Source organism: Heloderma suspectum, chromosome 2 (genome assembly GCF_057233095.1).
Source record: "Heloderma suspectum isolate Gila_16-S chromosome 2, 16-S_ref, whole genome shotgun sequence".
In the NCBI taxonomy this organism is placed as follows: Eukaryota; Metazoa; Chordata; class Lepidosauria; order Squamata; family Helodermatidae; genus Heloderma; species Heloderma suspectum.
In genome coordinates, this window is record NC_139459.1 from 35,412,819 (window position 1) to 35,437,361 (window position 24,543).

Genomic DNA, 24,543 nt, shown 5'->3' on the forward strand with positions numbered 1-24,543 from the left:
GGAAGAGCCAGGAGAGAAGTGGGGGGGGGGGCTTTAAGGGACCCTGAGGATTTATATTTAAGTCATTGGCACCTCATTAGCTCCTTATTGAATTCTGCAATATATTGACAATTACAAATGTGTGATACGAGACCATTTCATAAACTACAGATTGGATCCTATTTTGGGAGTGTTATCACAACCATTGACATCGACAAAGATACGTTTACTGATATCCTTCTGGTAGGCGCACCTATGTACATGGGGACCGAAAAAGAAGAGCAAGGCAAGGTGTATGTTTACTCTCTGAACCAGGTAATGATAAAAAATAACTCATAGGGATGAACTAGGTTGGGATTCGAACAATAGTTTAGGATCAACCAGGAAAAGCTACCAAAGGAAAGTACTGTTTGTCTTGTGTGTCTCTTGGGGAAGCCCTTAAGAGCAGGAACAGCCCTACCATTAGGCAGCGTGAGGAAGTTGCCTCAAGCGGCAGATGCTGAGAGGCAGCAGCAAGATGTTCAAAGAGAGAACTGTGTGCCTTGTAGCCTACTCTGTACCCCCTAAGTTAACCTGCTACCTTCAAGTTCAGTGGAGAAAATGTCCCATCATTATAGCTGAAGACAGATTCATCTGCCAGTTCAGTCAGCTTTTGTACATAGAATGGGAAGGGGCTCCATCTTGTCCTTCGCCTCAGGCAACAAAATATCTTGGGCCAGCCCTGCTCAAGAGCACTAACAGAAAGTAGATGAAAATCCATTTTGACATTTCCTCTTTCACAGAAAACCTTTGAATATCAGATGATGCTTGAGCCGGTAAAGCAAAGTTGCTGTTCACTCCTGAAGCACAGTGACTGCACCAATCACAACAAGAATGAACCCTGTGGGGGTCGTTTTGGGACATCAATTGCTCCAGTAAAGGATCTCAACCTTGACGGGTTTAATGATATAGTTATAGGGGCTCCTCTCGAAGACGATCATCGAGGAGCTGTATATGTTTACCATGGCAATGGAAAAACAATAAGGAAAGAATATGTTCAGGTACAGAATAAAATTAAGTGACTGTCCTGATATGAAAACTGGGATTCTTGCCAGCAGTGGGACTGGGAAACTTCAAAGAAATTTGGATGCAGACGTGTAACAAAATTCATGGAATTAGGTGTAAAGTCATTCTGTTTGGTGGTAAATTGTTAGATTAATTTATATAGCAAATGTCAAACTTTGATAAATATCAATCTGGGACTGGCTTACGTTCACCTCTAAATGTCAACATTCATCAAAACTTAGATATTTTCTGTAATGTGTATATTTGTTTTTGTTTTTTAAATGATATTTGAGTCTCTGAAATTAGATTCAAGGGGCAGTTCAAGATGGTTTCTGGAATAATGGGTATCTATTAGGTAACTTTTAGTTTTAAATGTACAATATAATTTATTGTGTATTTAATTTTTGTGAACCGCCCAGAGAGCTTCAGCTATTGGGCGGTATAGAAAATAAATAAATACATAAATAAATACGTTCTCCCAAGAATGTTGAACCAGAATTCATTAGATGAGTGGTATCCATACTACCCTCCTAAAATCCTCTTTACCTGGTTTGTTTGGTGTTTCTTTTCAAAGGTTTGGCCTAAGTACTAATTCCAAATTACTGGGGGCGGGGGGTAATAGTCCCCAACAAATCCAGGTTTAACTGTGCAATCCTATGCATGTCTACTCAGAAGTAAGCCTCATTGAATTCAGTACGGCTCACTCCCAGGTAAACATGGATAGGATTGCAACCGAATATTCTTAAACATGTTTTCCTGTGGAATGTAATAAAGGTATTGTTTATTACACAGCGCATTGCATCAGGTGGAGATGGAGAAAAGATGAAATTTTTTGGTCAGTCTATACATGGCGAAATGGACTTAAATGGAGACGGATTGACAGATGTCACCATTGGAGGCCTTGGAGGAGCAGCCCTCTTCTGGTATGTGTGTTAAACTTTCACTTTAAAGGGCAATCAGGTTGTCAATAACTGTTACTAGGGGTGTGCAGATTACTCACCCCATTCTGGTGGGGCCGTCCGCTGTGGGGGGGAGGCGATCTGTCCCTCCCCCCAGAATCCTCCCCAGCCAGCTTCGCTCCATGGCAAGTCCGCGGAGCCGCCAGCCAGGGCCGCTCATGGCTGGACTTCTGTCCACTGCTAGGCTGCAGCTACAAATGGCGGCCGCTGTAGCAGCTGCCATTTGCATCCCTGCATTAGCCGTGATAGGCTACGTATATATTTACGTAGCCTATCACAGCAAAGAGCAGGGATGCAAATGGCGCCCGCTACACCATTTGTGTCCCTGCTCTTTTCGTGATAGGCTACGTAAATATATACGTAGCCTATCACAGCTAACACAGGGATGCAAGTGGCGTAGTGGCCACCATTTGCGTCCCTGTATTAGCTGTGATAGGCTACGTAAACACTTACGTAGCCTATCATGGCTAAAGTAGGGAGGCAAATGGCAGCTGCAGACTGGGGCAGTGGACGGACCGGACGGCCAACAAAAGGTAGGGCCCATCCCGGGGAAATTTTGCGGGGTGGCGGGGGGGATTGCACCGTTCCGCCACGGACTCATTGGAGTCCATGGCGGAATTCTCTAACATCCCTAACTGCTACCTAGAACAATCCTAGACACGAATAGCGAAATCATTTTAAAAGCCCTATTCACATGTTACTTGCATGGAGGGCCTTACTGTGTGGAAGCAGGAGTGGAGGCATGTTTTCTTACAAGGACAGCAAACTCTCAGGGCCAGTTGACAGACTGGCACCACATTCCTAAATGGAAATATCCTCAGTGCTTGGCCATGTTCTCACAAAAGAAATGGCAGTTCATTGCATGTGAACTGGAAGTGCATACATATCTGGTTATGTGTGATTGCTAACCAATTCTTGCACTCTCAGCATATCACAAAAGGACTGCTATGATAGAAACTGTAGCAACTGTCTGTAACTGTGGCCGTGCATTTGCATCTCACATTTGTTGTTGTTGTTCAGTCGTTAAGTCATGTCCGACTCTTCATGACCCCATGGACCATAGCACGCCAGGCCTTCCTGTCCTCCGCTCTCTCCCGGAGCATGCTCAAGTTCATATTCATTGCATCAGTGATGCTATCTAGCCATCTCATCCTCTGCCGTCCCCTTCTCCTTTTGTCTTCAATCTTTCCCAGCATCAGGGTCTTTTCCAGGGATTTTTCTCTTCGCATTAGGTAGCCAAAATATTTAGCTTCAGCTTCAGTATAAATGTGAATGCACACAGGTTCACATGTAGGGATTTCAGCAGAGGTGTTGATTGTATGTACAAACAAAGCAGCCCTGAAAGGGGAGTTTGGAACATTGATTTATTAATTTCTATCCCATTTTCTCCCCTTCATGGATCACTGCCTTGTTGTGGCAAAGGGGCTTTCATAACTCAGTGAAGCCATAAGCTATGCTGTGCAGGGCCACCCAAGATGGACAGGTCATGGTGGAGAGTTCTGACAAAATGTGGTCCACTGGAGAAGGAAATGGCAACCCACTCCAGTATTCTTGCCAAGAAAACCCCATGGAACATATCACAAGGCTAAAAGATATGACGCCGGAAGATGAGACCCTCAGGTCAGAAGGTGTCCAATATACTACTGGGGAAAAGCAGAGGGTATTTCCAAGTAGTGCCAGAAAGAGTGAAGCGGCTGGGCCAAAGCCGAAAGGACACTCAGCTGTGGATGTGTCTGGTGGTGAAAACAAAATCCGATGCTGTAAAGAACAATATTGTTTAGGAACCTGGAATGTCAGATCAATGAATCAAGGTAAGCTGGAGGTGGTCAAACATGAGATGGCAAGATTGAACATCAACATCTTGGGAATCAGCGAACTCAAATGGACAAGCATGGGCGAATTTAATTCAGGTGACCATTATATCTACTACTGTGGGCAAGAATCCCTTAGAAGAAATGGAGTAGCACTCATAGTCAACAAAAGGGTGGGAAAAGCAGTACTGGGGTACAATCTTAAAAAAGATAGAATGATCTCAGTATGAATCCAAGGCAAACCATTCAACATCACAGTAATTCAAGTCTATGCCCCAAACACTGAGGCCGAAGAAGCTGAAGTTGATCGGTTCTATGAAGACCTACAATACCTTCTAGAACTAACACCAAAAAAAAGACGTCCTTTTCATCATAGGGGATTGGAATGCTAAAGTAGGAAGTCAAGAAATCACCGGGATAACAGGAAAGCATGGCCTTGGTGTACAAAATGAAGCAGGACAAAGGCTAATAGAGTTTTGCCAAGAGAACACGCTGATCATAGCAAACACTCTTTTCCAACAGCACAAGAGGCGACTCTACACATGGACGTCACCAGATGGTCAATATCGAAATCAGATTGATTATGTCCTTTGCAGCCAAAGATGGAGAAGCTCCATACAGTCAGTCAAAACAAGGCCCGGAGCTGACTGTGGCTCGGATCATGAGCTTCTTGTTGCAAAATTTCGGCTGAAATTGAAGAACATAGGGAAAACCACTAAACCATTCAGGTATGACCGAAATCATTTCAGAAATGGAAGCAGTGACAGATTTTATTTTCTTGGGCTCCAAGATCATCGCCGTTGGTGACTGTAGCCATAAAATTCAAAGACGCTTGCTCCTTGGGAGGAAAGCTATGGCAAACCTAGACAGCATAGTAAGAAGCAGAGACATCACCTTGCCGACAAAGGTCCGTATAATCAAAGCTATGGCTTTCCCTATGGACTTGAGCACGCTCCAGGAGAGAGCGCAGGACAGGAAAGCCTGGCATGCTATGGTCCATGGGGTCACGAACAGTCGGACACGACTGAACGACTGAACAACAACATGGTTTTCCCAGTAGCAACGTAGGGCTGTGAGAGCTGGACTATAAGGAAGGCTGAGCGCCGAAGAATCGATGCTTTTGAACTGTGGTGCTGGAGAAGACTCTTACAAGTCCCCTGGACTGCAAGGAGGTCATATCAGTCCATCCTAAAGGAAATCAACCCTGAGTGCTCATTGGAAGGACAGATACTGAAGCTGAAGCTCAAATATTTTGGCCACCTAATGTGAAGAGAAAACTCACTGGAAAAGACCCTGATGCTGGGAAAGTTTGAAAGCAAAAGGAGAAGGGGATGGCAGAGGATGAGATGGCTAGATAGCATCACCGATGCAATGAATATGGACTTGAGCACACTCCGGGAGAGAGCGGAGGATGGGAAGGCCTGGCGTGCTATGGTCCATGGAGTCACGAAGAGTCGGACACGACTTAACGACTGAACAGCAATCCCATTTTCTGTCTCCTCCCCACAAAAAATGGCATTCAAGCCAGGCAGCTAACAATGAAATCTAGATTAACAAAAACTTAATTAAAATATAGCATAAAAAAATGCATTAAAATACTATTTGACTCGTAACGATAAAAGAAATAAACAGCACCAACCAATTAAAGAACAGTTTGTATGCCAAAAACCTGTCTGAATAAAAATATATTTGCCCGCTTGTGGAAGGACAACACAGAGCAGGAACGGAAAGATTTTGTAAAATCTATTCCATCTTTGTTTCGTGGATTGTCAGGTGCCTTTCATTCCGTCATCCGCTCATTGGCAGAATCGAGTTTTTTCCAAATTGCACATGCAAAAATGCGTAAACCCTCCGAATGCACAAATCCCCTCCTAAATGCGCATTTTCATGCTTTAGCCTATGGGGGAAATGCACATTTTCAGCTGTTTTTTATTTTATGTATTTTTCTTCTACTAAAATTCTGGAAAGTAAAAAAAACAAAACAAAAAAACAGTCCACAAATCTGCAGAATCCATGTGACTCAGAAATCCAGTGATTGGATTCATGGATATCCAAATTCATTTGATTCTGCTGTGGATTTCTCTGACATCTCTAACAAAGAGAGGGCCAACCTAGCCTCCCTCAGAAATGAGTTCCAGTGCCTAGGAGCGGCCCAGTCTCTGGAACATTAGAATATAATGCTGTTAATAAAGGAGGGAAGAAGGTTGACATATAGTGGACAGGATGTCAAAAGCCACTTTCACAATGCCATCCTATGCATGTTTACCCAGAAATAAGCCCCATTGTATTTAGTAGGACATACTCCTAAGTAAGCATGGATAGAATTTGCATCCTAAGTATGCCCGATGGATTAGGCAAGTCCAGTGGGAATCTGAACCTTCATGCCATACCATAAATTGCTTTTGAAATTCCCCTAGTTTCAAATGAGTTTTGCCATGTGGCATGGGTGGGCTGCTATTTTGGAAAACACAAGTCTAAAGCTCCCTTGGGTGGTGGAACTAGTCACATGATCTTTGAGTCCAAGCCACTAAGTTGTAAAATTGTAAAAGATCCTGAGTATTTCCTAATAGCTCTTTCACAAATGATATGTTTTAGGTCTCGCGATGTTGCTGAAGTAAATGTAACCATGAAATTCACACCCAACAAAATTAATATCCAGAAGATAAACAATGACATGCAAAAGGAAAGGGTGTCCATCAACAGCACAATTTGTTTTGAAGTCAGAGTAAAATCAAAGGATGCCACCATGAATGAAACAAGTAAGTAGACAGCACCCAGACCGCTGAACTTTACTATGTATGTTGTCTACTATCCTAAAAACCAACAACCATAAAGTTGCTTTTGAGCGGTTTTTGGAAATCTGCAAGAGGACCTGTAGGTAAGTAACTGTAGACCAGAGGTTCAGGTATATCATCCTTTGTTGCATGGAAAAAAATAGAAGTTATTTAGACTGTTTTATAATCTGATCTTAAATATGAGACTAGTGAATATGCCTTCTGGTGTAACAAGATTGTATTTCACACGAGGGCTGAAGCAGTGATTAGGAGACGCCCATCATCCAGAACATGGTCAACAGAAGGCCACAGATCCTAAAAAAGCAGAAATAGATGAGACTTTGGTGACCTGCATTTCCTCTTGTGTTGTCTGTTGAACCATAATTATGGAGTCCAGGCTCCACACAGGTGTTGATAACTCAGCAGGGCTCCTAATACGGACTTCTCTTAGTTTAAGAGGCAAGAGGGAGGCAGAGAGGCAGGAAGCTAGGCTCTATTTAAGGCAGGGGTGGGCAACTTCAGGGGGTTTAAGGGCCATTTTTGCCCCCCAGATCCCACCCCATGGGGCACACTCCTGCAGTCACTGCTACCCCACAGAGTTCTCCCAGGCACCGGCAAAAAAAACATGGAAGTAAGCAGTTCAAATTTGGCTTAAGAACAAGTTAAATTTGACCTATTTACTAATGCATAGCACTAAACCACCAATTTGTTTTTCTGTCACAAATAGGGATGAGTGAACTCACCATAGTCCAGGTCACGCACCACTTGCTGGATCCCCACTGGCCAGCCACCTACCCCTGTTCGTCATGTGGTCCTTGGGTGCCTGGCAAGTGGTGCATGGCTGCCCGAATGCTCACCAAGTGTTTGTGTAAAAATGGTGGCTCAGCCTTTTTCATAAAGGCCCATTTCCACAAATAGCAGCCGTAAAAAGCGGCCATTTACACAAAATTACAGGCATAAATGGTCCTTTTACGCCTGTAATTTTGTGTAAATGGCCACTTTACAGCTGCCAGTTGTGCACATGGGCATTTACAAAAAAGGCCAAGCCATCATTTTTATGGAAAATAGCAGCTCAGCAAAGGACCGGGGATCCCCCCCACACTTGCCCGACTTGAAGCGCGCCGAGTCAGGAAAGCCCAGGAGTCTAGAGACTGGAGACCAGGAAACTGAGCAGGGGGATGTCCACCAGACTCCACCCCCTTCCCAAACTCCCACAACATCCCTAGCCACAAATTTTACCAATGCAGCAGCGGTGGGGGGCAGCGGGGGCTGCATGCGGCCCACCCCTGACTTAAGGGGACATTGCAAAAATGTATATCCTCCCTTCACATGAGGCCCACAAATGATAGGAGAGGACAATATCGATGTTACTCACACTTCCTCTGTCACCCCTTCTTTGGAATATCTGAAGCATTCCAGAAAAAGTGACAAAATAATAAATGACAGGAAAAGAGACAGAATAGTTCTTCATGAAGAACTATATTGGAAAAAGCTTTACAAATGCAACCAGTTATTCCTGTTTTCTTCTTAGGTATCCAGTATTGGATTACACTTGATGCAGAAAGGAAGTTGTCTCGAAGCCTTTTCACAGAAACGACTGAACGGAAGATGCAAAAAAATATCACAGTCAAAGGTTCAGAATGTATTAAGCATAACTTCTACATGTTGGCAAGTAAATCATATAAAGTGGCTATCCCCTTTTTCTCCCATTGCTATACCTGATTGCCTTTTATCCCATTCATGTAAAACGTCCGTATAATTCAAGAAGAATATTCAAATCTCTGGTTTACATTGAACTGGTCTGCTACCCTACAGAGAATTCATACAGGCTTTAATGTGGACAATACTCTCCTAGCTCACTGTGTTCTCATTTTTATACTATTTACCTTCACTTGAAAATGGCACAATAAAACTGCTGCCCACTCATTTTCATATCATACATACATGGATAACCTAGAGGCTATTGCTGATGTTAGCTTGGAACTAGAGCTGTACAAATTTTGTTATATCCATTCCGTCTGTGTTTTGTGGATTGTCAGGTGTCTTTCACTCTGTCGTCTGCTCTTTGACAGATTCAGATCTCCCCCCACCCCCACTTTGGAAAAGAAGTCAAAAGAGTCCACCGCAATTTGGCATGTAATATTTTGCATATTTTTCTTAGCTCAGACTACAATCAATGAGCAGAGCACACACACACGCACGCACGCACACACAGAGAGAGAGAGAGAGAGAGAGAGATTGCTACACAGCCAAGGCTGAAGAGAGGCTAAAGAGAGATCAGAGATGTATAAAATGTTGTGTGTGCGTGTGTGTTTAATGGCATATATATTAGCATATTTTCCAGCAACTTTCATATTTTTGTACGACTAAACTTGCATATAGTTCTAGAAAATAAAAATCCTAGTCTGCAAGTCTGTGTCAGTTGGAAAAAGCTGGTTCACTGCAGAATCCATGGGTTGGATTCATAGAAATCCAAAGTCATTTGAATCCGTTGCAGATTTCTCTGACATCTTTAGTTGGGACATACAGTAATTTTATAGGAGGGATAACTTAAATATATACAGTTCTTTCTTTGTAGTTCAGTGTGGAGCTACATATACTTCTAATCATCTGCCAGGATCCAAAGGGTAGTTGTTGTGTATATGCAGGGGCTTTTTCAGCCACTATCTCCCTACAAGAAGCCCCCGCATCTTTGACTGACTGTACCTGAAGGCAGGTGAGCCCTTTGCACAGTCCATTCAGTGCAAAGGGCCACTGCCAAATGAGAAAAACAGCACACAGATACTTTGTGCATGCATGGGCCACTTTGGATCCCAGCCTTACAATTCTGTTTGAGTTATTTATTACATTTCTATGCCACCCAACAGCTGAAGCTCTCTGGGTGGTTCACAGCCATTAAAACCATATAACACAACATAAGATACAATATAAAAGTTTAAAACTACAGTATAATAAAGAAGTTAAAGCAAAAAAAATAGCAGCAATGCAAAGTTTTAAAACAACAGAAACTGAAAGACTAAAATGTCTGGGAAACGAAGATGGTCATCACCTGGTGCTGGAAAGTGCCAGGCGAGCCTCTGAGGGAAGCTCATTACACAACTGGGGTGCCATAATGGAAAAGGCCCTCTGTTGTTTTGTTACCGTGACGCAGTGATGGATGCAGAAATGACTGCATGCATACCTTTTCATTGTTGTCATAGCCAGCATGCTATGTACCAAGATCCAGGCTGTTTTTACATTCTCTCCAATTATTATTTTTTTTTATGTTTCTGGGCTAGAACCTGCTAATGATGAATATGAATGAAAAATGTTGCGTTGATTCAGTGAACTTTGGGCTTTGGCTCATAGCCTGGAAGTTCAAGATAGGCAAAAGGATCAGCTGGAGGTTGTAGAAAAAAGTGTAAAATATTTGAAGATGTCGTTTAGTGAAACCCTTAAGCTGTAAATAAGCAGTTTTGCTTATTTCCTTTTATGTGAATAATGCAAAGTGAAGAGCATCCTCCAGCCGTGGTCTTAAAAACATGCCTTTTTCTTCTTTTTTAACCATCTGGATGAGGCAAAAGGTTGCAATGCCTGCTTTGCTCTGCTTTTTTTCTAGGACAAGCCTGACTTCCGTGATTCCATAAAGGTTTTGTTGGAGTTTAACTTTTCTGATCCAGAGAGTGGACCTATTCTTGATAGTGCACTGCCCAACTCAGTATATGAATATGTAAGTCACTACAATGTGGAAAGTGTTATCACTTTATTAAACTGTTACATACTTAGAATGAAATTCGAATCCCTGCACATAGACCCACACAAGGCACCACTCCAGCCATCTTGTGCCAAAGAGGAGAAAGGTATAAAGATAATCAGGCTGCTAAGAAGACCAGCAGCACGCAAAATCAAGTGGGTGTTTATTCAACGGGGCTGTATCATGGACTGAGTAGAACAGAGTTGACTAGGGTAGCAACTTACACATCACCAAAAAAGAGGAAATGTATCACCAAACAAGAAGACAAAAGGGGGCATCTTTTTGCCTAAAATTTGGATATGCTAGTAAGATGCAAACTTAGAAAGAATTACTATAATTAAAATAAAAGTGTAGTACATCTTACTGTAGTAGGAAAGACTGTGACCAGGTGACCAGCATGAGGCATGCTCAGTCTGCTGTCCAGGTGCTACTTATGGGCAATTTCAAGGCCCCAATTCTCTCTTCTTAAGTCTCTTTATCTTTAAACCAGACTTGGGGTAAAAGCCAACCTAAGTCATGGCTAACTTAAGCCCATTCATTTCAATGGGTCTACTCTTAGTAGGACTTGGGTTGGGTTTCACCCTTGAACTGGACACCTCTTCAAATAGAGGACTGTCCCCTGGAAGCCCTTCTAATTTGGCTAGTGTTCACCAGTGCTTAGCCCCAGAACGTATATTTCAGTGCTGAAACATGCAAGATGATAATACAAATCAGAGCATCCAGAGTGACTTTCCCATAGCACAGGCTAACTACAGCTGAAGTCCAAACTCCTGGAGTTAGGTTTAATGGTTTTCAAGACATATGGTATGATTTCTTGGACTTCCTTAGTGTAGAAATTAAAATTATGCACTCCATAGATTATTCCAAAATAGTTCTCTTTCCCTGTACAAGGCTGTAGAGCCATAGTGGAAATATTAGGCCAGGCAGCAAATAGCTCCTTCCCCAACTCAAGACACGGGCCAAAGAAAGAAAGGAGATGGGATGGTAGGGTGCTTAGCCCTCCTCTTGGTGATAAATTATGCCTTCCAGATCCCTTTCACAAAAGATTGTGGAAATAAGAAGAAATGTATTGCTGACCTACAGCTGACTGCCAATGCAACCATAGGAGGAAGCAGGTAACATGAATGGCTTTTTAAATTTGTTGTTGTTCAGTCGTTCAGTCGTGTCCGACTCTTCGTGACCCCATGGACCATAGCACGCCAGGCCTTCCTGTCCTGTGCTCTCTCCCGGAGCGTGCTCAAGTTCATATTCATTGCATCGGTGATACTATCTAGCCATCTCATCCTCTGCCGTCCCCTTCTCCTTTTGGCTTTTTAAAAATATCCTCATAAAATTATGTTTAAAATTTGCTTTTGTTACTGAAGTGATATAATGCAAAATATAATAATAAATAATGGTGGTCCACGATCACAATAAATGTATAAAGAATCTATCCAAATGTACTGCCTACTACATGAATTAAGCTGGAACTAGACGTTCTGTGAGATACATTGCAGGTACCAAAAACAGCCATCCCATATAACTTTCCCACCTTTTCCTGGTAGCATTTAGGGCTAGGCAAGGGAACCTGCAGTCCTTGGGCTGCCTGCTGCCCTCAGTCTCATTTCATAGGCAGAGAGAGAGAGAGAGAGAGAGAGCGAGAGAGAGAGAGAGCTCTATGCATTTCTCAGTGGAGGCTGGTGGCTCCAATTTCGGTGGGGCTGTGACTCCATTTCAGTCAGAACCAGACAGAACTCTAAAGGAGCTATCCAGGGTGCTTAACCTCTTTGGGGGATATGATTAATCACCTTGGATAGCTCCTTTAGAGTTCTGGCTAGTTCTGACTGAAATGGATGCACAGCCCCACCAAAATCGGAGCCACCAGCCTCCATTGGCATTGTTGCTATTCGACAGACTCCACCCACATTTGGCTCTGACTCTTCCAACCATCAGATCTGGCTCTGCCTGCCATCAGCTGCAGCCCCCAGTTCATTTTTCCCATGTGTCAAGGGAAAAGGGTTCCCTACCCCTGATCTAGGGTGATGTCACCCCGCCTCAAATTTCCCTGCCCCCATCCCATTCCACTGGCTACTGCTTGCAGAGGTAGGGAATTCACAGCATGTAATCAGCATATATTTTGCAATGAACATAAGAACGTAAGAAGATTCCTGCTGGATCAGACCAAGGGTCCATCCAGTCCAGCATTCTGTTCACATAGTGGCCAACCAGCTGTCAACCAGGAACCCACAAGCAGGACATGAGCACAACAGCACCCTCCCCCCATGTTCCCTAGCAACTGGTATACATAGGCTCATTGCCTCTGGTACTGGAGGTAGCACATAGCCATCAGGACTAGTAGCCATTGATAGCCTTTTCCTCCAGGAATTTGTCCAACCTCCTTTTAAAGCCATCCAAATTGGTGGCCATCACTACATCCTGTGGTAGTGAATTCCACAGTTTAACTATGCACTGTGTGAAGAAGTACTTCCTTTTATCTGTCCTGAATCTCCCACCAATCAGTTTCATAGGATGACCCCTTCAGGTTCTAGTATTTTGAGAGAGGGGGAAAAACATCTCCCTTTTGACATTCTCCACACCATGCATAATTTTGTACACCTCTATCATGTCTCCCCTTACATGATATCATGTATTTGCAGCCCTAGGCATCACTGGGGGAAGAGGCCTGTCCTGTCCGCGCTGGGCATAGGGCTCCCAGGGGAAGACTGGATGCAGCAGTGGGACTGCCTGGAAAGGCTGGATCATGTCTTGCACAGCAAGAGCACATCTGCTGAGGCAAGGTCAGGCTAGGCAATGCAAGTCCAGAACAGAACAGAATAGAATAGGTCTGTGAGGACCAGGGACAGATGACTAGCTGAAACTCATCCAAGAAGACCAGTTGTCCCAGCAACGTGCAGAGGCCTTCTGAAGCCTTCTGAAGATTGGCAGGTCTGGACCTGCTGTTAACTCCACCCTGTTTGAGGAGCTGTCAATTTCTTAAATGGTCATTGCCCAATTCTGCGGCCGCTGCCTCCTATGGCATGGAGGTGCTGAGGACTGCATTGGAGGGAGCCATCTGTCCAAGGAGTTTTGATGGCAACCATATCTGGTTCTGCTTTTACTGTATAACATCAACAGTAATGTTGATCTTAATGCTTCTGTTTTAATCCTAAACCAATTAGTAATGAACGATTGCCATATTTCTAATATTATACTAGCCAATTTTACATTGCCCAACCATTTTTTAAAATGCTGCACTTTTACACATTTAGATTATATATCAGACTTTTCTACATCTTTCCTCCACATATGTCTTCCGTTTGTTTTTCCAGTTTTCCCCACTATCATTCTGCAACAAACAGCAAATTCCCCACTAATTTTCTGTATTTCTTTCTAACATACTTCCTTATACACCATTCAACATTGTTGGGTCACTGGTTAGTGAGCAGAGCTGTTTTAAAATTATAATAATAATCTAACATTATTATTTTTTTGTTTACAATTTTCAGTTTATCTCCATTCATCATCAAGTTGAACAATCTCAAGTTCTGGGTAAAAATGTGGGTTAAGAATAAAAAAGACAGCGCTTATAATACAAGAGTCCTTGTTCAGTATTCTCCAAATATTATTTTCTCTGGGATTGAGGTACATCTTTTTAAATTGTCATCTTATTGAGATGGGAGAATAGCAAAGCATACTCATCTGCTTAGGCCGGGTTTATATGTGCAATAATTCAGGTTTGGGAGCCTAGGATTCCCATGCAGTTTCCTATATCCTAGGTGGATATTGGCCCTTCGCTTTGTACACAGCCCTACAGAGATAGCACAAGGCATTTTGGTGCCTCAGGGAAAAAAAATCAAATGACTTGATAAAATATTGATAAAAATATTATAGTAGACTGAGGCTGCAGTCTTACACTCAGTTACTTGGAAGAAAGTCCTATTGAATGCAATGGGGTCTACGTCTGAGTAGAACATGTATAGCATTGTACTGTAAGTCATTGATTTTCTTCCCTGTAATGCAGGGGTGGGCAACTTGCAACCCACCAACTCCCATAATCCCTAACCATCGGCTATGCTGGCTTGGGCTGATGGGAGTTGTAGGTTAAAACATTGATGGGCCACAATTTCCCACCCCTGCTGTAATGGTAATGCAGATCTGCCTCCAGTGCCATGTTATGTCTAAGGGCCAAATGAGATGAGATGTTACATTTTGTTGTTGTTCAGTCGTTCAGTCATGTCCGACTCTTCGTGACCCCATGGACCATAGCACACCAGGCCTTCCTGTCCTCCGCTCTCTCCCAGAGTGTGCCAAGTCCATATTCATTGCAGGGGTGATGCTATCTAGCCATCTCATCCTCTGCCGTCCCCTTCTCCTTTTGCCTTCGATCCTTCCCAGCATCAGGGTCTTTTCCAGTGACTTTTCTCTTCACATTAGCTGGCCAAAATATTTGAGCTTCAGCTTCAGTATCTGTCCTTCCAATGAGCAGTCAGGGTTGATTTCCTTTGGGATGGACTGATTTGACCTCCTTGCAGTCCAGGGGACTTGTAAGAGTCTTCTCCAGCACCACAGTTTGAAAGCATCAATTCTTCAGCGCTCAGCCTTCCTTATAGTCCAGCTCTCACAGCCATACATTACTACTGGGAAAACCATAGCTTTGATTAGACGGACCTTTGTCGGCAAGGTGATGTCTCTGCTTCTTACTATGCTGTCTAGGTTTGCCATAGCTTTCCTCCCAAGGAGCAAGCGTCTTTTAATTTCATGGCTACAGTCACCATCCGCGGTGATCTTGGAGCCCAAGAAAATAAAATCTGTCACTGCTTCCATTTCTTCCCCTTCTATATGAAATGTTACATACGTTCATGCATTTAACATGCCTGTTATTCCTTTAAGAGCAACAGCCACAGGGGCTCAATCAGGATCGACACCATGGTGAACAGAGAGATGGGGTTGCTCCACACTGTAGTCCCAGTTAAAATACCCCCTCCCTGTTATTCCCCGCTCCCAAGGAAGGAGCTCCCATTGATATCAATGGAAACTTTCCTCCCAGGGTGAATAGCAGTTTGGGAGGAGGTGATTTTTATTGGGACTGCAGTGCACATTGAAAGGGTTAATCTCCTGAACACACATACTGTGGTAACTACCCCTCCAACATGGCTGGTATTTTTAAAGAAAAAAAAAAACAGACACGTTAAATTTAACGTATTCTGTGGTTTGGCCCGAGTGGTAGGACTAGCCCTGCACGTCCTAAGAGGTGCTCTTCTGCCTTTTCTCTCAAAAACTGCAAAGCTACACCAGTTCTGGAAGAAATTAAATACTTGTAGCAACTGATAGGTGCAGGGGCACCGTGAGAGCCCAGGCTGTGAACCTTTCCTGGCCCATGCACCCTTCATTCCTCTTACATCTGGGACCTCTCTCTTACACTTCAGCCCCAGTAGCTTGGTATTTTCCTAGATTGGGGGAAAGGAAGGCATAGACCATATTGCAACTGCAATATTCCCAGCCACTAGGGCTGGCTGTAAAAATGTTGCCGGCATTCCCACAGTTTCTCAGACAAAGAAGCCCTGCCTGGAAGATGGGGGGAATTGAAGGGATGGAGTCAATTCAGGGAACTGCAGCTGTGAGAGAAGGCAGAACTAAAGTCAAACCATCAGGTCAAGTTATTTGATGGGTCTAGTACAGGGGTGCACTACATTTTTGGCCCTGAGGGCCACTTGCGATATCAGCTGAGGGGTTGGGGGATGTACATGCACATGTGAACACACAGAGATTCTTACATAGAGAGATTCACACACACACACACACACACAGATGCAAACATTCCCCCCCGCCCCGCTCATGGTCAGCCAAGTTCATGAAGAGTGACTGGTCTGAATTATTCATCATATGTTTGCATGCAGTACCAGAAATGGAGTCTACAAATCTGGCATCCCTTGGGAGTGCATTGCAGTAGCTCTGATTGGTGGTTATGAAAAACATGACCTTTTTGTGATGTTAATGTCATGTGGACTTCCATTAACAAACCAAAATGTGATTATATATTATTGTGTTAGGGGATGCATTGCAGGATTGATCTCTTCTGCTGTTGCTTTGTTTTTAAGCAAGCTACACAAATAAAACATTTAATTATTTTCATTTTTTGTCCAGGGAATATCAAAAGACAGCTGTGAATCCGGGCATAATATCACCTGTAAAGTGGGCTACCCCTTCTTAACACCTGGAGAGGAAGTAAGATGCTGTGAATACAGCTGTTTTGGTGTTATAGCTATATCTATCTATCTGTGTCAGGAAGTACCTTGAACCAAGATATGTGTGTGTTAATCTGTTTTAATTAAATATGAATATCTCATCTTTATGGCCCATCACTACAGCTAACAACAACAATTAAAAGTTGTAATTTTAGAAAAGCAAACAAACCGATAAAACAGCAGATAACATACAAGTATAGAGTCTTTTTGTTGCTCTGACTGGCCCACCCCAAAATTGGCTTGAGTAAACAGGGATATTTCCAAACTACTCAGTCTTATGTCTACTCAGAAATCCCATTGACTGCCTAAGGCTGTAGTATTACCTGGGAGTAACGCCCACTGAACTCAGTGGAGTTTTCTTAGCTTGGGGAAAAAGGAGGGTAAGCGGAGACATGATAGAGGTGTACAAAATTATGCATGGTGTGGACAATGTGGATAGGGAGACATTGTTCCCCCTCTCTCAAAATACTAGAACCCGGGGTCATCCCATGAAGGTAATTGGTGGGAGATTCAGGACAGAGAAAAGGAAGTACTTCTTCACACAGTGTATAGTTAAACTGTGGAATTCACTACCACAAAATGTAGTGATGGCCACCAATTTGGATGGCTTTAAAATGGGGTTAGACAAATTCCTGGAGGAAAAAGGCTATCAATAGCTACTAGCTACCTCCAGTACCAGAGGCAGTGAGCCTATGTACACCGGTTGCTGGGGAACATGGGTGGGAGAGTGCTGTTGCACTCATGCCCTGCTTGTGGGTTGCTGGTTGACAGCTGGTTGGCCACTGTGTGAATAGATTGCTGGACTAGATGGACCCCTGGTCTGATCCAGCATAGCTGTTCTTGGGTTCTTATATTTCTGAGAAGCCTTTTATAGGATAAACCTTTGGGTGGCAGACGACTAAGTATGTTCAGTGGCCACAGAATTCTGACTTTCCGTTGGGAGCAGGGACAGAAACGAGGTGGAAGGGAGAATGGAATGGAGTATCCTGAACAGGAAGGGAGCACTTCAGAATGCAACATTTTGTTGCAGGTCCCACTTGTTATATAACTGTTGTTGTTGTTGTTCAGTCGTTCAGTCGTGTCCGACTCTTCGTGACCCCATGGACCATAGCACGCCAGGCCTTCCTGTCCTGCGCTCTCTCCCGGAGCGTGCTCAAGTTCATATTCATTGCATCCGTGATGCTATCTAGCCATCTCATCCTCTGCCGTCCCCTTCTCCTTTTGCCTTCAGTCTTTCCCAGCATCAGGGTCTTTTCCAGGGAGTTTTCTCTTCGCATTAGGTGGCCAAAATATTGGAGCTTCACCTTCATTATCTGTCCTTCCAATGAGCACTCAGGGTTGATTTCCTTTAGGATGGACTGATTTGACCTCCTTGCAGTCCAGGGGACTCGTAAGAGTCTTCTCCAGCACCACAGTCCAAAAGAATCGATTCTTCGGCGCTCAGCCTTCCTTATAGTCCAGCTCTCACAGCCATACGTTACTACTGGGAAAACCATAGCTTTGATTAGACGGACCTTTGTCGGCAAGGTGATGTCTCTGCTTCTTACTATGCTGTCTAGGTTTGCCATAGCTTTCCTCCCAAGGAGCAAGCGTCTTTTAATTTCATGGCTACAGTCACCATCTGCGGTGATCTTGGAGCCCAAGAAAGTAAAATCTGTCACTGCTTCCATTTCTTCCCCTTCTATATGCCAGGAAGTGATGGGGCCAGATGCCATGATCTTCGTTTTTTTAATGTTGAGTTTCAAATCAGCTTTTGCACTCTCCTCTTTCACCCTCAACAAGAGGCTCTTGAGATCCTCTTCGCTTTCTGCCATTAGGGTGGTATCGTCTGCATATCGGAGGTTGTTGATAATTCTCCCAGCAATCTTAATTCCGACCTCTGATTCATCCAACCCGGCATTTCTCATGATGTACTCTGCATATAAGTTAAATAAGCAGGGTGACAATATGCAGCCTTGTCATACTCCTTTCCCAATTTTGAACCAATCGGTTGTTCCATGTCTGGTTCTTACTGTTGCTTCTTGACCCTCATACAGGTTTCTCAGGAGACAGGTAAGGTGGTCTGGTACTCCCATCTCTTTAAGAATTTGCCACAGTTTGTTGTGATCCACACAAACAAAGGCTTTAGCGTAGTCAATGAAGCAGAAATAGACATTTTTCTGGAATTCTCTTGCTTTCTCCATGATGCAGCGAATGTTGGCGATTTGATCTCTAGTTCCTCTGCCTCTTCTAAACCCAGCTTGTACTTCCGGTAGTTCTCGGTTCACATACTGCTGAAGCCTAGCTTGTAGGATTTTGAGCATCACCTTGCTGGCATGTGAAATGAGCGCAATTGTGCGGTAGTTTGAACACTCTTTGGCGTTGCCCTTCTTTGGAATTGGAATGTAAACTGACCTTTTCCAGTCTTGTGGCCACTGTTGAGTGTTCCAGATTGGTTGGCATATTGAATGCAGCACTTTAACAGCATCATCTTTTAGGATTTTAAATAGCTCGGCTGGAATACTGTCATCTCCGCTAGCTTTGTTGTTACTAATGCTTCCTAAGGCCCACTTGACTTCACTCTCTAGGATGTCCGGCTCAAGTTCAGTGACCGCACTATCATGGCTATCAGGGACATTCAGATCTTTCCTGTATAGTTCTTCTGTGTATTCTTGCCACCTTTTCTTAATCTCATCTGCTTCTGTTAGGTCCCTGCCTTCTTTGTCCTTTATCATGCCCGTCTTTGCACAAAACGTTCCCTTGAGATCTCCAATTTTCTTGAAGAGATCTCTAGTCTTTCCCATTCTGTTGTTTTCCTCGATTTCTTTGCATTGTTCATTTAAGAAGGCCTTCTTGTCTCTCCTTGCTATTCTCTGGAACTCTGCATTCAGTTGGCTATATCTTCCCCTTTCTCCCTTGCTTTTCGCTTCCCTTCTTTCGTCAGCTACTTGTAAAGCCTCATCAGACAGCCACTTGGCTTTCTTGCATTTCTTTTTCTTTGGGATGGATTTCGTTGCTGCCTCCTGAACAATGTTACGGACCTCCGTCCATAGTTCCTCAGGCACTCTGTCTATCAGGTCTAATCCCTGAAATCTATTCCTCACCTCCACTGTATATTCATCAGGGATATGATTTAGGTCATACCTCAACGGTTTAGTGGTTTTCCCGACGTTCTTCAATTTAAGCCGAAATTTTGCAAGAAGCAGCTCATGATCTGAGCCACAGTCAGCTCCAGGTCTTGTTTTGACTGACTGTATGGAGCTTCTCCATCTTTGGCTGCAAAGGACATAATCAATCTGATTTCGATATTGACCATCTGGTGACGTCCATGTGTACAGTCGCCTCTTGTGCTGTTGGAAAAGAGTGTTTGCTATGATCAGCATGTTCTCTTGGCAAAACTCTATTAGCTTTTGTCCTGCTTCATTTTGTACACCAAGGCCATGCCTGCCTGTTATCCCAGTGATTTCTTGACTTCCTACTTTAGCATTCCAATCCCCTATGATGAAGAGGACATCTTTTTTGGGTGTTAGTTCTAGAAGGTGTTGTAGGTCTTCATAGAACCGATCAACCTCAGCTTCTTCGGCCTCAGTGGTTGGGGCATAGACTTGAATTACTGTGATGTTGAATGGTTTGCCTTGGATTCGTACTGACATCATTCTATCATTTTTAAGATTGTACCCCAGTACTGCTTTTCCCACCCTTTTGTTGACTATGAGTGCTACTCCATTTCTTCTAAGGGATTCTTGCCCACAATAGTAGATATGATGGTCACCTGAATTAAATTCGCCCATGCCTGTCCATTTGAGTTCGCTGATTCCCAAGATGTCGATGTTCAATCTTGCCATCTCATGTTTGACCACCTCCAGCTTACCTTGATTCATTGATCTGACATTCCAGGTTCCTAAACAATATTGTTCTTTACAGCATCGGATTTTGTTTTCACCACCAGACACATCCACAGCTGAGTGTCCTTTCGGGTTTGGCCCAGCCGCTTCACTCTTTCTGGCACTACTTGGAAATACCCTCTGCTCTTCCCCAGTAGCATATTGGACACCTTCCGACCTGAGGGGCCCATCTTCCGGCGTCATATCTTTTAGCCTTGTGATACGTTCCATGGGGTTTTCTTGGCAAGAATACTGGAGTGGGTTGCCATTTCCTTCTCCTCTCCAGTGGACCACATTTTGTCAGAACTCTCTGCCATGACCTGTCCGTCTTGGGTGGCCCTGCACAGCATAGCTTATGGCTTCACTGAGTTACGCAAGCCCCTTCGCCACAACAAGGCAGTGATCCATAATTATATAAATGTGTGATGTAGATGGGGGCTGAAAGATCACACTCCAGTACTCCACATAAAGTAATTGAGAAGAAGAAGCATTCTCTGTTTTTATGCTATAACCACAAAGGATTAGAATTGCCACGTCACCTTTTAATCATATACTGAAGAGATAGGAGAGGAAGGGTTTTAAAAGGTGAGCCCTTAGAATCAAATGTTCAGTATTGCTTCTTGCTGACCAGCACAATGTCTCTCCCCTGGTTGGTTTGAATGGCATTCATGAACTGTGAAACATATGCTTGGGATACAGGAAATGTTTCTCCAACAGCACTGAGCAAATATTGCATGATGTTTGTCTTGGATGTTGTTTTGCAATGCTGGCTGTGCCAGAACTGGAATCCTGTGAATCACAGCAGCATGCAAGAGTGCATGGGAATATAAACAACAGTTTTCAGAGTGGTCAAAGTAGCTGCAAGCAGCATTTTGTAGCCACTAACCAAGGTATTTTTTTATTGTTAATCCCCAAGTCAGAAAGGGTCCAGTTGCAGAAGTCAGAGAAGCATACATGATCTCCCTTGGGATCACAGTCACACCAGTGCTTGGTGTTGAAAGGACTTGTATCTGTAGTAGGACAAAGTTCAATATCAAGATCGCTTGACAGAGAGCTTCCTCTGGGAACTGGAGTTCTTGCGACAGGATATGTGGGAAGTATGCACTCTGGCCTATGTGTGCACACATCGCAAACTTCCCTTGCACACTCTACTTCCTTAGGAAAAAATAGAGAATGTGTTAGCCAAGTAGGCTACAGACAACTTCAGTTGCAGCCTGTACGAAAGAAAGCAACCCCACCTCCAAAAAAGTCATTGACAAAGATCCTGAATTTTGCACAATTCTGCAAACTACATATATTATGCAAATGGAATGTACATATGTTGGCTTATTTTGCATAATTTATCCTATGCAGAGTACTTGAACCCAGCCTCCCACTCCAGCCACTGTTAATCAGTTTGAGTGGCATCTCTTCATTAGCCATTGCCCACAGATTTTTAAGCTTATCTTCACCATCATAGGGGCTAGGAAAAAAAACGTTATGGTGTGAAGATCTGCTCCCAAGACTTACAAAAATTAAAACTGTGGGCAAAACTACACATGATATTAAACACGTTTTAACATCCCATGTAACTTTTAGCAATAGCCACTGTTCTGGGCCCTAATAGAGATCAGAACCACAGCAGGCAGTAGGGAGGTTATTTTCCCTGTTGCAGTACTAGGGTTGTCGGAGAAATCTGCAATGGATTCAAATAAGTTAGGATTTCTATAAATCTGACCTGTGGATTCTGCAGCGGAGCAGCTTCTGTGGATTCTGCAGTGGAGTCATGCAGATTCTGCAGAATGCAGACCAGTTTTTCACTTTGGGGCGGGGATTTGTGCTACTTTGCATTTGCACTGACGTGCATTGCCACTAATTTGCATTAACTAATGCCCTAATGTGCATTTGTTCTAATGCAAATTAGTGCAAGTAGAATGATACTATGTTCTTAAAAAAATCTGATTCCATCAATGAGCAGATGACAGAATGAAAACACAGACAGGATGGATTTGACAAAACCCATACATCCCTAGCAGCTACACTTATTTGCATTTGAAAGGAAGCCCCAGTTGGTGTCAGTGGGAGCTTCCTTGCCAGTGCAAATAGCAGCTGCATAACTGTGATTTCTCTTGGGATAGTGAGATGTATGGAAAGAGCTGAACTTCATAGAATAGAATCACAGAATCATAGGGCTGGAAGGGTCTACAAGACCATCAAGTCCAACCCCCTGCTCAATGCAGGAAGCCTGATTCCCAGGCAGTCTCCCATCCAAGTACTACCAGGGCTGACCCTGCTTAGCTTGTGAAATCAGACAAGATTGTTTTGATACCACATACAGTTTGGCCCTGAGATTTTCAGGAAGTGGAATTTTGTGCCAAACATCACATGCTGTACTTTCCTACACTTGCTCATAATTGCAGAATCCATGCAGGCCTCCTTACAGAATATAAATGTGTTGCAAAAACTACTGCAACGTTACCTTTAGCCTGCTGTTGCTTTCCTATTTAATTCCAAACACTTTTTTCATCTCACTTACGCTTTATCTAGAGTTTCAACTGATCTCTCAGCTTAACCATATTCCTTAGCTTTCATCATTTCGCTCACTTACCACATATGTACAAAGGGTCTCTCACAGGAGAGTTTGTGTATTCTGCCTAATTGTTTTTAGCAGATGGTTAGTTCAAACCTGCTACCTATAACGTTTTTCACTTTGTGGGATAGACATTTATATATGTAATAAAGAGCCTTACTGCAAGAACTGGGAAGTAGTTGTGCTGCTGGGACCCCCATTTCCTTTCAATCAGCCTCCCCCAATTTGGTACCTTTCAGACGTCTTGGGCGTCAGGTCCCATCACCCCATCTGGGGATGGGGAGCACTGCTACCTATCTGTCAAGGGGCTGTATGAAGCATAGTGGTCAGCCTGAAAGGGGAAGGTTTGTACTGGAGCCAGTGGGGGCTGGTGGCTCTGCTTTCGGTGGGGCTTTGAATCCATTCTGGGTTTTAGTCAGAACCAGCCAGAACTCTAAAGAAGCTATCCAAGGTGCTGAACCCTTTTTGGAGATACAGTTCAGCATTTTGGATAGTGTACAGCTCCTTTAGAGTTCTGGCTGGTTCTGACTGAAACCCAGAATGGAATCACAACAACCCCACCGAAGTTGGAGCCACCAGCCTCCACTGATGGTAGGTAAGACTGGCTAGGATCAAGAGGCACAGTCTAAAGAAGCCCACCTAAAGTCTCAGGGCGAAGTGTGCAAGCTTCTCTACACATTGCTAGGGATGTACGAAAGTCACTTACCTGTTCGCAGATTATGTTGATGGTGGAGGGGGAGGCGTTCCGTCCCTCCCCCCGGAATATTTACGGAGGCTAAAACGGGGAATCAAAAAGGGACACAAATAGCGCCCACTACGCTATTTGCGTTCCCCTTTATTTTCGCCGTCATAGTCTACGTAAATATTTACGTAGATTAAGAGGGCAAAAATAAGGAACGCAAATGGCGGCGGCCGTAGCCGCCGCCATTTGCGTACGCGTTTTTGTTTTTTTTTAAACCCACCCAGCCATGATAGGCTACGTAAAGATTTATGTAGCCTATCACATCGTGTTTTGTTTTTTTAAAAACCTAGCCATGATAGGCTATGTAAATCTTTATGTAGCCTATCACGTCTTTTTTTTTTTTTTTACAAGACTGGAAATGGCAGTAGCGGCAGCCGGTCGGAAGACCAGCCGCCACCACCGCCCAGAAGATCCGCCCCAGGTGAGTCTCGTCCCGGGGGGGATCCACGGGGGGGGCGGGGGGGCAGACCGTTCTGCCACGGAGTTCGGGGGGCCGAATGCACTGGCATTCAGCCTCACCGTGATCCGTGGCGGAATTCTCTGCCATCCCTACTTGGGACTAGTAAGCCTGCCTTTTTATGCTTCTTTCTGCAGACTTAGTGCTAGTCGCAGTGTGGGGAAGATGAATTGGTCTTTCATTGTCAATGATATAAAAGGCACTATTAAAAAATAATAATTGTTGTAAGAAACTGCCTTGCAGTAGGTCAGATTATTTGTCCATCTAGTCCAGTATTGTCTACTGGCAGCATCTCTCCAGGGATTTGTGAGAGAGCCTTTGCATCCTTTTAAACTGAAAATGCCAGGGATTGAACCTGGAACCTTCTGTGTGCAAAGCGTGTGCTCTA

At 43.8% G+C, this 24,543-nt stretch overlaps 1 protein-coding gene across 3 annotated transcripts in view; it reads left to right on the forward strand.

Moving 5' to 3' along the window:
- The window catches only part of ITGA1 (integrin subunit alpha 1), a 165,838-nt gene that overhangs the window by 104,458 nt on the left and 36,837 nt on the right, over positions 1–24,543 (forward strand). For all 3 annotated transcript variants that reach the window (XM_084833194.1, XM_084833193.1, XM_084833195.1), the window contains exons 13-21: positions 151–294; positions 762–1,019; positions 1,816–1,946; positions 6,389–6,552; positions 8,099–8,235; positions 10,166–10,276; positions 11,330–11,415; positions 13,786–13,921; positions 16,424–16,504. In XM_084833194.1, the coding sequence (XP_084689320.1) occupies positions 151–294; positions 762–1,019; positions 1,816–1,946; positions 6,389–6,552; positions 8,099–8,235; positions 10,166–10,276; positions 11,330–11,415; positions 13,786–13,921; positions 16,424–16,504 (1,248 nt within the window). The remainder of the gene's footprint in view (positions 1–150; positions 295–761; positions 1,020–1,815; positions 1,947–6,388; positions 6,553–8,098; positions 8,236–10,165; positions 10,277–11,329; positions 11,416–13,785; positions 13,922–16,423; positions 16,505–24,543) is intronic.